This window comes from Salvelinus alpinus, chromosome 6 (genome assembly GCF_045679555.1).
Source record: "Salvelinus alpinus chromosome 6, SLU_Salpinus.1, whole genome shotgun sequence".
Classification (NCBI taxonomy): Eukaryota; Metazoa; Chordata; class Actinopteri; order Salmoniformes; family Salmonidae; genus Salvelinus; species Salvelinus alpinus.
The window spans coordinates 23345932-23360160 of NC_092091.1; the positions used below are offsets into that span (position 1 = coordinate 23345932).

Here is a 14229-nt window from a genome sequence, read left to right on the forward strand (position 1 = left end):
TCCTCATGCGTCCTTGCAGCATGCCTTAGGCACATTCATGCAGATGAGCAGGGACCCTGGGCAACTTTCTTTTGGTGTTTTTCAGCATCAGTAGAACGGCATCTTTAGTGTCCTAAGTTTTCATAACTGTGGCCTTAATTGCCAACAGCTGTTAGTGTCTTAGCAACCATTCCACATGTATATTAATTGTTTATGGTTCATTGAACAAGCATGGGAAGCAGTGTTTAAACCCTTTGCAATAGAGATCTGTGAAGTTCTATTGATTTTTACGAATTATCTTTGAAAGACGGGGTCCTGAAAAAGGAATGTTTTTCTTTTTTTGCTGAGTTTAGGTCAGCAGGATAAGGATGTCCTCCTGGCAATGTTATTTGGTCACCAACTACTTCTTAGAGTTCAGTGTGTTAAATCGGAGGGCCTGTTGTCCGGACCTCTGGCAGTCTCTATGGGGGTCCCACGGGGTTCAATTCTCTGACTCTTTTCTCTGTATATACAGTGAGGGGAAAAAAGTATTTGATCCCCTGCTGATTTTGTACGTTTGCCCACTGACAAAGAAATTATCAGTCTATAATTTTAATGGTAGGTTTATTTGAACAGTGAGAGACAGAATAACAACAAAAATATCCAGAAAAATGCATGTCAAAAATGTTATAAATTGATTTGCATTTTAATGAGGGAAATAAGTATTTGACCCCTTCTCAATCAAAAAGATTTCTGGCTCCCAGGTGTCTTTCATACAGGTAACGAACGGAGATTAGGAGCACACTCTTAAAGGGAGTGCTCCTAATCTCAGTTTCTTACCTGTATAAAAGATACCTGTCCACAGAAGCAATCAATCAATCAGATTCCAAACTCTCCACCATGGCCAAGACCAAAGAGCTCTCCAAGGATGTCAGGGACAAGATTGTAGACCTACACAAGGCTGGAATGGGCTACAAGACCATCGCCAAGCAGCTTGGTGAGAAGGTGACAACAGTTTCTGTGATTATTCGCAAATGGAAGAAACACAAAAGAACTGTCAATCTCCCTCAGCCTGGGGCTCCATGCAAGATCTCACCTCGTGGAGTTGCAATGATCATGAGAACGGTGAGGAATCAGCCCAGAACTACACAGGAGGATCTTGTCAATGATCTCAAGGCAGCTGGGACCATAGTCATCAAGAAAACAATTGGTAACACACTATGCCGTGAAGGACTGAAATCCTGCAGCGCCCGCAAGGTCCCCCTGCTCAAGAAAGCACATATACATGCCCGTCTGAAGTTTGCCAATGAACATCTGAATGATTCAGAGGACAACTGGGTGAACGTGTTGTGGTCAGATGAGACCAAAATGGAGTTCTTTGGCATCAACCCAACTTGCCGTGTTTGGAGGAGGAGGAATGCTGCCTATGACCCCAAGAAACCATCCCCACCGTCAAACATGGAGGTGGAAACATTATGCTTTGGGGGTGTTTTTCTGCTAAAGGGACAGGACAACTTCACCGCATCAAAGGGACGATGGACGGGGCCGTGTACCGTCAAATCTTGGGTGAAAACCTCCTTCCCTCAGCCAGGGTATTGAAAATGGGTCGTGGATGGGTATTCCAGCATGACAATGACCCAAAACACACGGCCAAGGCAACAAAGGAGTGGCTCAAGAAGAAGCACATTAAGGTCCTGGATTGGCCTAGCCAGTCTCCAGACCTTAATCCCATAGAAAATCTGTGGAGGGAGCTGAAGGTTCGAGTTGCCAAACGTCAGCCTCGAAACCTTAATGACTTGAAGAAGATCTGCAAAGAGGAGTGGGACAAAATCCCTCCTGAGATGTGTGCAAACCTGGTGGCCAACTACAAGAAATGTCTGACCTCTGTGATTGCCAACAAGGGTTTTGCCACCAAGTACTAAGTCATGTTTTGCAGAGGGGTCAAATACTTATTTCCCTCATTAAAATGCAAATCAATTCATAACATTTTTGACATGCGTTTTTCTGGATTTTTTTGTTGATATTCTGTCTCTCACTGTTCAAATAAACCTACCATTAAAATTATAGACTGATCATTTCTTTGTCAGTGGGCAAACGTACAAAATCAGCAGGGGATCAAATACTTTTTTCCCTCACTGTATCAATGATGTCGCTCTTGCTGCTGGTGATTCTCTGATCCACCTCTACGCAGACTACACCATTCTTTATACATCTGGCCCTTTTTTGGACACTGTTAACAAACCTCCAAATAAGCTTCATTGCCATCCAACACTCCTTCCGTGGCCTCCAACCGACTTAAAATGCTGGTCAACTAAATGCATGCTCTTCAATCAATTGCTGCCCGTCCGACTAGCATCACTACTCTGTACGGTTCTTACTTAGAATATGTGGACAACTACAAATACCTAGGTGTCTGGTTAGACTGTAAACTCTCCTTCCAGACTCACATTAAGCATCTCCAATCCAAAATTAAATCTAGAATCGGCTTCCTATTTCGCAACAGACTCCTTCACTTATGCTGCCAAACACATCCTCGTAAAACTGACTGTCCTACCGATCCTTCACTTCAGTGACGTCATCTACAAAATAGCCTCAACACTCTACTCAGCAAACTGGATGTAGTCTGTCACCGTGCCATCCGTTTTGTCACCAAAGCCCCATATACTACCCACCACTGCGACCTGTATGCTCTCGTTGGCTGGCCCTCGCTTCATACTCATCGCCAAACCCTCTGGCTCCAGGTCATACGTTTTTGCTAGGTAAGCCCTGCCTTATCTCAGCTCACTGATCACCATCGCAACACCCACTCGTAACACGCGCTCCAGCAGGTATATTTCACTGGTCATCCCCAAAGCCAACACTTCCTTTGGCCGCCTTTCCTTCCAGTTCTCTGCTGCCAATGACTGGAACGAATTGCAAAAATCACTGAAGATGGAGACTTATCTCCCTCTCTAACTTTAAGCATCAGCTGTTAGAGCAGCTTACCGATCACTGTACCTGTACACAGCCAATCTGTAAATAGCACACCCAACTACCCCCTCCCCATATTTTTATTTATCCTCTTGCTCTTTTGCACCCCAGTATCTCTACTTGCATATCTATAACTCCAGTGTTAATGCTAAATTGTAATTATTTCGCCTCTATGGCCTATTTTTTGCCTTACCTCCCTACTCTTCTATATTTGCACACACTACATAGATTGTTCTATTGTGTTATTGACTGTACGTTTGTTTGTAACTCTGTTGTTTTTGTCGTAATGCTTTGCTTCATCTTTGCCAGGTCGCAGTTGTAAATGAGAACTTGTTCTTAACCTTGCCTACCTGGTTAAATAAAGGTGAAATAAATCAAGTAAAAATTATCCATTTAGTCTCTGGAAAGTCAAAGCTCAGCTAGCATAGCTGCTGGATCTCTATAGCAACCTGGCCTGATAACCAGATTAATCCCCCTTCCTTGTCCTGTAGTAACCCACGCCGTCATATCTGCATTGTGTGTGTGTGTGTGTGTGTGTGTGTGTGGGGGGGAGGCGCTCACAGCATCATCCAAGAGAAGCGAGAGGAAAGGGAATTTAACCGACTGCAGACCCATTCCCCTCCCCCTTGCATTCATTTGGCTGATGTGACCTTATATGTGGGACGAGTCTTGTGGTGTGAGCACTTTCAGCCAATGAGATGGGCTGTAGTGTTGGAATACTAGTGGGGGAAGTGTGTAAGGATGTCTGCAGGAAAGAAGCTAGTGCTGAGAGGGTGGGGTTTTGGAGGAGGGACAAACTCAGAGTTTGAAAATTAATGATGTGTTACAGAGGAGACTGAGTGGCCAGCATATTTTGTGTCTAGTGGCTGACAGAATACAAAGCACACTTACGCAGTCCAGAGAACCGGCAACCAGAACTGAAACAAGAAATCTGAAGTTTGCCTACTAGGATGCACTGTAAGTCCTTCTACATGATTTGGAATGAGATGTTCAGCCCTTTCACTTAAATCTGACAGGCAACTGCTTATGTCAATTGACGCTTTTTATCTTTATATCAATAATCTTCTGGTTTTGGCTTATGGGAAGGCATTTCTCTAGCGTCATTGGGCTCTTTAAAGGTGTGACTGATGGTTTCTGTGTACCATCAGTATTTACATTTGAGTCCCTCTGTTAGTTTGAATTGTCCTTCGTATGGTTTAGTTCGTAGATTAATATTACGTTATTGAGTTCAAAACAATTTATATACTACAGCTATGAAGGCTGATATGTGGTACTGGTTCATCCACCTCACTAGCCCATGTGGTCAGCAGGTATGTGTGCCTGCTTGCTGGCTGGGATGGAGCATCCAACCCTACATGTAGAGCTAATAGGACAGGGTAGGGCGAGGCAGAAAGAAAGAAACCCCAGCATTACTGGGACTCCTCGCTAGGCTGCTGCTGCCAGAAACAGCAGTTGGGTGGATGGATTGATGGAAACTTGATTCACCCCCAGTGTTGGAGCAGCCTTGGAAACAGGTCCAGGCAGAAGGGTGAGCTGGCCATCTAGGAGAGGCAGGCGGAGCGAGAGAAGGAAAGGCGAGGGATTTGAATAATGTAGCAAGTGCTTTCTTTGCATCTGAAATTCTCTAAAATGTTGGGTATTTAAGTGCTGTGTGGGTGGGGAGAGGGCTTGTTGTGTGTTGGGAAACACTGCTTGGTTTTGGAGATGCCCAGTTTTGGGGAGGATTTGTTGTAGTTAATGCTGGTTTCTGAAAATATATTTGATGTGGCTTTTTCAAGAAAGGCCTCTACTCAAATCAGTCAAACAGTCTATGGTTGCAATCAGTTTTTGAATGGACATCATGTGGCAGTTGTGTACTGGACATACTGTTTGGGACCTAAACCTCTCCGAATTGACTGCAACGAGGCAGTCATTTGCTATTGTGAGGAAACTGTGCGCAATGTATGTCTGCACGATATGGGCAAAAATGTAATTGTGATTTCTCTCTTTTACCAAATATTGTGATTTGAAATGCAATATGGGTATAAACAGTTGGGTGAACTGTTGGAATCATATAAATACAATGATTTATATTAAGAAGCAAAGTGGAAAGCAGCATTGTTTGTAACAGTCTGTTGACTGCATTTGACCTAACAGAACAGCATGTAAACTTATAGTGAATCTAACAGCAAGGAGGGCTGTGTGGGGGGGGGGGGGGAATCAGCCCCAAGAGGAGAGAACAAAGTAAACTATGAAAACTGACTGCGTTTCAAAATATTGCATTCAATATAGATCTTTTGTGATATGGATATTGCACACGTTAATATTGCGATTCTGATGTAATTTCGATTAATTCTACAGCCCTAGCCCAATGCTAAATCCATCTGAGCCGTACCTAGTGAGCATTGAGGGAATCTCCCTGGCAGGTCATCAGCAGGGTTGAGCAACATCATTCAGGCATTGTAATGAACTGCTCCTTTTGGGTCGGGTGGTGACCCACCCATTCAAATTGAGGACCACAAACCTCACCTAACAGCAGTGTAGTTTCATTAGTTAGGGCTAAATCAACAGGACAGAAGGAAATGGGTTTCTATCATGCAACGAGGAAGTGCCTCAATTTATTTTTCCCCTGGTCTTGTATTGGTCTTCAGATTGTGAAGGTAAATAATACACAGCCTTGGTCGACAGCTGGTGGGGATGAGAAACAAACTATCATTGCACGTGACACTAGCTCCGTCACATCCGAACATAAATTGGTCTAATAGGGCTGCTGCGTGAGACTTGTCAAGTCACGTGACATCACAAGAGTGGGTGAGGAATGGAACACTCATTCCAGCCTGAGGATCATCCCAAAGGCAGCATTCAGAATGATCAAGGATGCCATCTACCTCTTCTCTTGTTAAATAGTTGGGGCGTGTGAGCAAGCTTTTTCTGATCTGTAGGACTGCACAATATGGGCAAAAAATTTAATCACAATTTTTGTAGCAAATATTACGGTTTTACTTGCGATTATAGTTCACAATGCTTGAGTGAACTGTCGTAATCATAGAAAGGGAATAGTAAAAATGTTATGGTTGGAATAGAGTGGGCAGTTTTGTTTGCCATGACGATGAATGGAAAAGTAAGGGAGGAGATGGTTGTGACAATAGTAACCAAAGTGTTGGTCAGTGTTTCCCATGGGACCCTGATTTGGATTTAAATACACTGCTCAAAAAAATAAAGGGAACACTAAAATAACACATCCTAGATCTGAATGAATGAAATATTCTTATTAAATACTTTTTTCTTTACATAGTTGAATGTGCTGACAACAAAATCACACAAATTATCAATGGAAATCAAATTTATCAACCCATGGAGGTCTGGATTTGTAGTCACACTCAAAATTAAAGTGGAAAACCACACTACAGGCTGATCCAACTTTGATGTAATGTCCTTAAAACAAGTCAAAATGAGGCTCAGTAGTGCGTGTGGCCTCCACGTGCCTGTATGACCTCCCTACAACGCCTGGGCATGCTCCTGATGAGCTCCTGATGACCTCCCTACCAACTCCTGGACAGTCTGTGGTGGAACGTGGCGTTGGTGGATGGAGCGAGACATGATGTCCCAGATGTGCTCAATTGGATTCAGGTCTGGGGAACAGGCGGGCCAGTCCATAGCATCAATGCCTTCCTCTTGCAGGAACTGCTGACACACTCCAGCCACATGAGGTCTAGCATTGTCTTGCATTAGGAGGAACCCAGGGCCAACCGCACCAGCATATGGTCTCACAAGGGGTCTGAGGAGCTCATCTCGGTACCTAATGGCAGTCAGGCTACCTCTGGTGAGCCCATGGAGGGCTGAGCGGCACCCCAAAGAAATGCCACCCCACACCATGACTGACCCACCGCCAAACCGGTCATGCTGGAGGATGTTGCAGGCAGCAGAACGTTCTCCACAGCGTCTCCAGACTGTCACGTCTGTCACATGTGCTCAGTGTGAACCTGCTTTCATCTGTGAAGAGCACAGGGCGCCAGTGGCAAATTTGCCAATCTTGGTGTTCTCTGGCAAATGCCAAACTTCCTGCACGGTGTTGGGCTGTAAGCACAACCCCCACCTGTGGACGTCGGGCCATCATACCACCCTCATGGAGTCTGTTTCTGACCGTTTGAGCAGACACATGCACATTTGTGGCCTGCTGGAGGTCATTTTGCAGGGCTCTGGCAGTGCTCCGCCTAGAGGTCCTGCTGCTGGGTTGTTGGCCTCCTCCACGTCTCCTGATGTACTGGCCTGTCTCCTGGTAGCGCCTCCATGCTCTGGACACTACGCTGACAGACACAGCAAACCTTCTTGCCACAGCTCGCATTGATGTGCCATCCTGGATGAGCTGCACTACCTGAGCCACTTGTGTGGGTTGTAGACTCCGTCTCATGCTACCACTAGAGTGAAAGCACCGCCAGCATTCAAAAGTGACCAAAACATCAGCCAGGAAGCATAGGAACTGAGAAGTGGTCTGTGGTCACCACCTGCAGAACCACTCCTTTATTGGGGGTGTCTTGCTAATTGCCTATAATTTCCATCTGTTGTCTATTCCATTTGCACAACAGCATGTGCAATTTATTGTCAATCAGTGTTGCTTCCTAAGTGGACAGTTTGATTTCACAGAAGTGTGATTGACTTGGAGTTACATTGTGTTGTTTAAGTGTTCCCTTTATTTTTTTGAGCAGTGTAGATGGGTACATTCAGACAGATTTTAGAATATTCTTTGCCTTTTCTTCTCAAGAACGAGCTATTTTGTTAGATTACTTGTTAGATATTACTGCATGGTCGGAACTAGAAGAACAAGCATTTCGCTACACTCGCATTAACATCTGCTGACCATGTGTATGTGACAAATAAAATTTGATTTGCACAAACAATGCTGATATACTCCACCACTGGTAACGGCCTGTATTATAGGGCAAACCTTGCTAGGAAACGTTTTCTATCTCAGTGCCAGCTAGAAATTAGCATTAGGCGCTAATACAATTTTTTTTATGCACATTTACAACTTGCTTTGACCAACTAACTAGTGTTTTGCAGAGAGCAAGTTACACATGAATAGTATAATATAGAAAACGTGGAAGCAAAGTGGAAAGCTTTTAGGTTCATGTTTGGTCAACGCATGTATTGCAGAGTAAATCTTGAGCATGAGGAACTGCCTGCTTGAGTGATGTGTGATTTGAGAAGTGGCCAAACGAGAACTTGAGCAATACATTCAAAGTTAAAAAAGACAGTGGTGTTTCAAATATTGTATCCCCATGCAATATGGATAATTGTGCAGCCCTAGCACCCACCCCTGTTGTGGCAGACACATGCCGATAACATTGAGGCTGGAGACCCAGCCAAAGGGGCTCATCCCAGACAGAGGGCTCAATGCAGGCATGTCGACCCCCTCCCAACCTCCGAAGGACCAGAACACAACTCCCACACTATAATCCATTACAGCCATGCAACGTGAACCCTGGCCACAGCTGTGTCTGAGTGTGTGACCATGGGGAATCTGCAGCTGCTCTGTTACTGGTGGAAGGAAAAAGAGTACAATGGCAGCTATTGTAGGGGTTGTGTCGGGTGCAAGCGGTGAGCTCACTCCATGGCATTTGCCTCCTTGGCTGAGCCAGGCTCTGCAGGAATGGGTAATGTGCTGAAGTCTGTCAAGGTTAACGACAGTGTCAGAGGGAACGGGGAGGTAGAATCTATCGATCTGCTGAGCTACATCCCATAAACCATGAATCACTTAGGTACAAATGTAACTAAAACCAATCTCAAAAAATGTACAACCAACCACTCAACACCAGGTTATGAAATTGTCTGGGCTTTAAGGGTTTGCTGCACCCTGTCCCTGGCTCAGGAGAATGTTTCTGCTTTGTGATCTCCCCATGGAGGTTTTCTTTCCTCCTGCTTAATTGTACTCAGCTTGTATGTGTTTAATGCACAGAGCCAGTCCTAGATAAACAGGACCTCAGCCGGTGTTGGCTCTCCAACAAGGGGACAGAGTCGATAATGGAGAGTGGGCCAGGGTTACGTGGTTATTGTTCTACAGCGCTGACGTGTTTCCTGTACCGTGTTGGTTACAGAAATGGGACGTGCGCTCTGCTCAGCTCTCCCCCTCTTGCGTTACTTCCCACAATGGAACAAACGGATCATCAACGGGGCCAAACTGTGCTCTGTTTGAGTCTCTTTCACACAGATGGAGCCATTGAATTTCAATAACCAGAGGATGAACAAGCCAGCCAAATGAGTCCATCTTCTGCAACCTCTGCTGTCCCGCTGTCGTCATGTGTTCACATTACTTTATATCTCTGAAAGGGGGTTTCATAACACGATTAGGCCTAAATGTTAATTGAGGCTTCTACTGATTTTAGGAAAGGACCACATTGAATACATTTACATTTTTACATTTAAGTCATTTAGCAGACGCTCTTATCCAGAGCGACTTACAAATTGGTAAACATGGTTAATTTGTTTTGGCTAATCTGGAGGCGAGAAACCCACACCTGTTTAGGCGAGGTGCTGGCTAGTGGAGTAGAACACTTAAAAGAAAAGGAGAGCCGCACACTCAAGGAGCTCAAATGCAATAATTTCATAACCTAATAATCAATGTTGACAGACAAGCTGTCTTCATCAGGGTATCATTTGTTTTGGCTGAAAGTATATAAAAAAAAAAAAAAAACACAGTTCAGTCTACAGTAGCTGTTTTTGTAGTGGCACCTGTTGTCTGTCTCTTGGATCAGTACCCATTTGAATTCTGTCGACACTTACTGTTGTAAAATACCGTACTTAAAAGATGTCCATAAAAGCATTTGGTGATAAACTATTTAGCTTTTCTGAGTGATCTCCAAGCAGTGTAATGACTCTGAGACCGTGTGTAATGTTTATCCAGAGACCAGAGCATGACCCTGTGACACGCAGCACAGTGGTGGGAGCCTTGTGAGCCGTTTGGCAGTCACATGCTACAGCGGGTTCTATTCTAAGGCAGTGGTTTCCAAACTGTGGCGCGTGCAAAATTGCACAAGGGTACAATTTCAAATTGTGTCATCAGTTTTCCTCTTGTCATGTCAGTCATTGCATACGTTAAAGCAGTGATCACCAACCTTTTCTGACCTAAGATCACTTTGGCAGTCAAAAAGCAAGCAGAGAACCACTGCACATGCATTTTAAGTCATGTTTAGCTTCTTTTTTTTTTTTTTTTTTTACATTAACCTGATTTTAAAACAGTTCTGTAGGAATGAGGTAAGTGCAGTAGGCCAAATACATTATCACAGCATATTGGCTATATGCCTGGCCTGCCAATATTGTTCTTCTCGGACCCTATTCTATTTCAAAACTCAAGCTTTGATAACAAAATAGACAAGTTGGTGTGGCACATTTCGAGGCATAGCTGAGCATAAATTAAAATGGTCATGGTACTTTCAAAATAACTGAACTCTTGACAATCTAAGTCAAATTATGAAGTCAGTGGACTTCAGGTCGGAAAGTCGGAGCTCTAGAAAGATGCCCAAGTTTCCGAGTTGGATGACCGTTCAAAAGTCGGAAGTCTGACATTTCAGGGTTTCCAGTTGTTTTGAAGACTGCATTAGTCTCAGCAGAGGGAGAGCGAGTGCAGCAGAGATGGTCCGCCACTCACGGTCCCTGCTCTTTCCTCTGGTGCGGCTGACCAGAGAGGGGACACAGTCTTCGACCGGATGGCGAAACTCGAGTCGCACCGCATCTGCCTCTGGGGGGGGGGGGTAAATGTTGTTGGTATGACCAGAGAAAGTTAAATATTCCTCTATTAAAATAGACATGACGAGCTGCTAATAATAAAAATGCAGGGCTATCGATACACTTGGCTACTCATTCATTGCAACTGCAGCGCGATTGGAAGTACAGAGAACCGTGTTTTGTAATAGTGTTGACAATGCTGAATTAAACTTAGACATGAACTCATAAAAACATAATCTCTTTGCTGTATTCTTTGACAGTCTCTCTGGTCATGGTTTTAAAAGTTATGAAATCTCACGTAGGCTAGTATCGAACTTTGCTGTGGCCGAGGTCGTGGAAGCTGTAGGTAGGCATGGTTATTTGAGCTATACGATTGGCCAGCGCAGTAGGCGTACTCGATTTTAGCCAGAGATCTTCCGGTCCGCCGGGCAGGCGGAATTGTCTTTTCAGACAAATAAAATGGTTAAAAATGGGAACACTTTGCCAACCGGCGCGCAGAGCTTCTGAATCAAGTGCACCTACCGCCAACAGCGCAACACAGGATGAAAAAAAGAGGACCGTAAGCCTTTATGCCTTCAGCAAAATTCGCTGCACCAAATGACAATGTGTAGAATTGCAGGAAATGTGCTTTAAACCTGCTACATTTTTCTCTCCACCAACAAGAGGGGTGTGAACAGTTTGTCATGGACGGTGCTTGTGTCCATGGAAATAGACTGGGTGTGGGATGTTCCCCAATGCTGGTTGGGGGGCCTGAGTGAAAAAGTTTAGGAACCCCTGCTCTAAGGAAGGACTAATGCTCATTTTGTCACTCTCTCGAAGCCTGACAACTTCAGACAATTACAGCTGGGGAAACTCGGTCCCTGAGATTTGTGTGTGGGTCATGTGTGAATGAGTCATATGCTGTGTCTTACCCTGTCCCCTATCTTAATTTCCCCCCCTTGCAGTGACTGTGTGTGAGCCTACTGCCATGTCCACAGCCATGGACCGCCCCAGGGAAGTCAGCTACCCGCAGTCATCCTGTGGCACCGGGGACAGCGTCGCCTCACTGGATGACGTCGCTGTGGATTTCATAGCCAAGTACGTACCTAGACTGAAACCAATATCTGGTCCGATTGCGTGACTCTTGTTTGGACTTGATCGAAAGGCTCTCGTCACACGGGAATGATGCGATCTGATAGGAAACGATGACCTGCACCCTGTCACTGTCTTAACACCCCCACATCAAATAACTTCTTAGAGATATTTGACCTACTTCATCACACAAAGATGACAGGGCACAATCCTTACACTTTGCCATGTCAACATTGTAAACAATTTGCTGTCAGTTAACAAGACCCATGCTGTGTTCGAATACTCATACTAACTGCACTGACTACTATTTGTGACGTGAATTGAGTATAAAGTATGCTTGTTGGTCATAGTTAGTATGCCAAAAGTTCCCGGATGACGTACTAAATTCTCCAAAATACGAAGTATACATGCAGTGGACACGATTTATGTGCTTTTAGGTCCCATAATGCAATTCTTCAGAAAATGGGCGTGGCTTCATAACTTTTCAGATATGAAGAAAATGGCGGAAAATATGCCGAGAGTCCGAGAGCGGATACAAATTCATTGCTATAACTAATAATGGCAAATGTTAAGAGAATTTTTAAATGTAATACATTTTCAAATAAGTTACGTGTTATGTTGGCTGACAACCGCATAGCATTACAGCAGTATGCACCTAACGTTAGTTGGCTACTAATACATCAAACTTGCCAGGCAGTATATTAACTAACTACCCAACGTTGATTGACTTGATTATTTATTATTATTATTACATCATTCTTAGTTGTGCGATTCAAAGGCTATACCACTTAGCTATCTACTCTGATTTCAGAGCACTCTCGCGCAGAATAACTGATGAATTTATGAACGCTAAACACCCGTTGAATATGGCCGTGTCAGTAAACATCTCTGCAAAAAAAATTGTAATTAAATTGTTGCCTGCAGCACAGTTAGTCACCAACCCTCTGGATAACATGAAAACAGCCTAACCAGCTCTGCTACGGCACGTAAAATGGTCAGTGAGGTGTTCTCATTTGTCACGCTCTGAATTTACAAATGGACAATCTGACAATGCTCTGGATTAACGAACGCCCAGAGCACACTCTGGCACTCCAGATTGAATTTACGAACACACACAAAATCGTAAAATGTTGAGCTAGTAATTTGTTAAACTAGCAAGAGGTTGCATAGCAACAGCATCAACTTCCGGTAGACAGGCAAAGCTCTAGTACTCACAACTGAAAGGATACCGTTCTTTTCCAGTATACTAAAATGAACTAATAGTATGTAGTATACAGTATTTTAGCGTGGGTATTCGAGCACAGCAAGATTCTTTATCTTCTGACACTGAAAAGCTTCCTCCATCTTTAGACATGACAGTGGAATACAGTAGGACAGGACTGGGAATCCACTTAACATTGTTTATAACGTCTTTCCCCTCAGTGAGTCATCAGAGGAGTCAGCCAGTGAGCGGGAAGAGGAGATTGGGGCCAACACTGAGCTAACCAACAACCTCACAGACATCCTTACTGAACAGCCCACACACACAGAGACTGGTGAGTGCATATATATATATATATATATATATATATATATATATATATTAATTACACACATTTACATGGCAAACGCCACAAGGAGAACATTTTAGAAAGGTCACAAAAATGTAGGAAACTGGCTTACAACTGTTAGCGCGTACACAAACTGGTTCACACACACTCTTGAGGTTGGCACTTAGGTACAGAAGGTATACCAGTACATTGATTTTGAGGTTGACCAAATTAATTGTCCCCTTTTTGAATTTTGAGGAAATGGGCCAAAGGGAAGTGGGGTCCCAAACTTCCCTTTCCTGTCTCTGGCCAAGAACATTCAGTCATCAACATTCCTAATGCCCTAAGTATGAAAACTATATTTATTAGGTGTACTCTGGCATTTAGAAAACACCATCCTGAAGGTGTTCACAAACTTCAAATGAATAAATAAATTCACATTTCATAGTGTTGAGATTGGTCAGTTGGTCAGTAAACACTCTGTTGCTCTTAAATCAGTGGGGCATTCTCTTCCATCCACCCGAAGTGCAGTACAGCAGTATCATGAGGATCTGGCTGAGGCTGGTACCATGGCCATGCGTGGCTATTGACTAAAGAAGTATTTGGTCATAAACAGTCCCCACTGAACTTCCAGAAGGTTCCACCCACAGCTCTGTGCTGTAGACAACACAGCAACACAGCGCTCTATGGTCAGCCTAACAACAGGCCACATGATCCTACGCTTCTCTGTTGCTATTTCGGTTTTATGCTTTGAAAGGCTTCAAAATATTGGCAGAGATTATTTATAGTTCCAGTCTTGTCATGGTGACCTTTCAATTGTTTTTATTAAGACCAAAATGCTAATAGTACTAGGTGAGTTATAGCTTCTGTTTCTCTGGCTAACCTAGCGTAGCAGGCGTAAAATAAATACTTTAGGCAATGCAGTGTTTCATATGTGGACACCCCTTCAAATGAGTGGTTTCAGCTATTTCAGCCACACCCGTTGCTGACAGGTGTGTAA

At 43.9% G+C, this 14229-nt stretch overlaps 1 protein-coding gene across 2 annotated transcripts in view; it reads left to right on the forward strand.

Annotated features, from left to right (window-relative positions):
- The window catches only part of LOC139578397 (long-chain-fatty-acid--CoA ligase ACSBG2-like), a 51782-nt gene that overhangs the window by 15449 nt on the left and 22104 nt on the right, over positions 1-14229 (forward strand). Inside the window, exons 1-3 of one of the 2 annotated variants that reach the window (XM_071405914.1) lie at positions 3743-3885; positions 11574-11706; positions 13123-13235. In XM_071405914.1, the coding sequence (XP_071262015.1) occupies positions 3879-3885; positions 11574-11706; positions 13123-13235 (253 nt within the window). In that variant the 5' untranslated portion in view covers positions 3743-3878. Of the gene's footprint in view, positions 1-3742; positions 3886-11573; positions 11707-13122; positions 13236-14229 lie in introns of those variants that run through there. The other variant, XM_071405915.1, reaches the window with a different exon arrangement.